The sequence below is a fragment of the Phytophthora parasitica genome (genome assembly GCF_000247585.1).
Source record: "Phytophthora parasitica INRA-310 unplaced genomic scaffold supercont2.141, whole genome shotgun sequence".
NCBI lineage: Eukaryota > Oomycota > Peronosporomycetes > Peronosporales > Peronosporaceae > Phytophthora > Phytophthora nicotianae.
This window is the reverse complement of record NW_008649127.1, coordinates 4,076-5,996: the sequence shown is the minus strand read 5'-3', so window position 1 is coordinate 5,996 and position 1,921 is coordinate 4,076. Positions and strand designations below refer to the sequence as shown.

General features: G+C 45.2%; 1 protein-coding gene across 1 annotated transcript; it reads right to left on the bottom strand.

Moving 5' to 3' along the window:
* Positions 1-769: 769 nt before the first annotated feature.
* On the bottom strand, positions 770-1,276 carry PPTG_19581 (hypothetical protein; the record flags this gene model as incomplete). The annotated part of the gene is made up of 1 exon (XM_008918107.1): positions 770-1,276. One exon carries the CDS (start codon positions 1,274-1,276, stop codon positions 770-772), a length of 507 nt encoding a protein of 168 aa, XP_008916355.1.
* Positions 1,277-1,921: the final 645 nt, after the last annotated feature.

The window sequence follows — 1,921 nt, the reverse complement described above, 5'->3', positions numbered from 1 at the left end:
CGGGGATTTTAGTCCCTTGATCATAGCATTGAGCACCAATGGCGACCAAACGCGCTGTAGGATATTGCGATCGGTTGCGTAAACCCACAGATTCCTAGGCAACGATACAAGAAATCAAACTCAATTGCAAAATATACTACGTTGGAACGAGCTGGTCTGAGCTTCCGACTCAAAGACCAATTGAAAGCTAGGATACAAGGCCCACCCTGAGTGCAATCGGCGTTAACCGCTGGAAGCAAAAAAAGAAAGTATTTTACAGAAGCTGGTGCAACCCCAGTATTATTGAGATATCGGCTTGCTCTGTGTTGGACGCGTATTACTAGCTAACATGTTGGTGGCGTTAGACTCGGCCTAATTCCACAAAAGTGTACGTGCGGTGGTGAGGGCTCGTTCACTAGCTCTATTATGTGTTCTAAACTACTAGTAATAGTATTCTTCTTCATCAATTCGTATTTACCCATTGCTAACATGTTGCCATCCTTATGCCGAACTGACTGGTCTCAGTCTGTTGTACGCTAGACAGGAAGGCTTATAAAACAAAGCCAGCTTTGAGTTAGACCCCAGGATTAAGGCTACCGGTAAGAACAAGTGCTGCACAGTACACATTTCATGTTCACAGCAAAACCATGACCGAAATCGTAAAATCAATTATAAGATGAAAGCCAAGGGCAAGTTGCAAGAAAACACCTGCTCTATCGTGATGTCTAGTTAAGCTTCTTTCTCATTCTTCACCGCACGCGTCCTCCTTTCAGGAGTTTGGACGAGCCTTTCAGGCAGTTTTGCCGTTGAAAGTCTTCCAATACAAATCGAAATATTGCTTCAAGTGGGTAGCTTCCTCGTTAGATAGCTTCTTGAATGTGGGGTGTTCTGCTAGGTTTTGCGGAGTGATTCCCTTTCTCTCCATGTTTTCCAGCAGGGGCAATACGTCGTCCCAAAGTTTGGTGAGGACTTCTTCTGATTCCTCTACGGTTTTGCCTTTGAGCATCTGCGCTGCCTTGACGTCCATCTCATCAGCCTTGTTTAAAAAGGCCTTCAGTTTGGCCATATTCTCCGACAGCCAGGTCCCAATGTTTGCTCTCTCTTCGCTGTCTGCGTATCCATTGAGTTGGCTATCATGCTTTCTCAAACGTCGGTGGACATTGATATTGGCCTGAGCGGCAGCAGACGAGTGTTCAAGCTTGATGGAAGCGGTCTTGGAGAGATCGGTCGTGGCAGCACCGCTCACGCTAGCGAGGGCAGCGACTGAAACAGTCAGCAGGATGGTACTCAGCCGCATAATAGGTCGTAAACAGCGAAGATATGGGGCTCGACGCGGAAATTGGAGAATGAACCTGAAGATGATGACTTACTGGCCAACTGAACGCTCACATCTCGAATTGAATCCTGTCCAAGGTCCATGCAAAATGCAACACATCGTCATGTGGGCTTCTTTGCAAGCGGGCGAACCTAACGTCCGGACGTGGTCCAGTTGTGCTGCACTCGTAGTACGAATACCAGTTGTCATCGAGTACTGTTTTTTTTCCCGCTAACCTGGCTTGATCTTTGAGTAGGAGCAGAAATCTGAGTACACTGTACTCAAAACTGCATAGAAAGGGCTTGGTGATGATATTGGTAACTAAACTTTAACTTAAATGAGTTATAGAGGTTTCAAAGTATTGATAATTGAGGATTGGTTCTTGCCATAGATGAGCCAATAAAAAAAATCCAGAAATTGGCCTCGGGAAACCCAGTAATAGACTGATTTCTTGCTGGGGCTTTCTTTTTGAGTTGTAGTACGTTATATTTGCTCAAAACACTGGAGAGTTTGGAAGCTCATACTTTAGTGCTATTCAGTCGATATACCGTTATCCTACTATGTAGCCATATCCAGTACGTAGACGAGATAAAACATACCGAGTCTAGTACACAGTGAAGGCTGCAA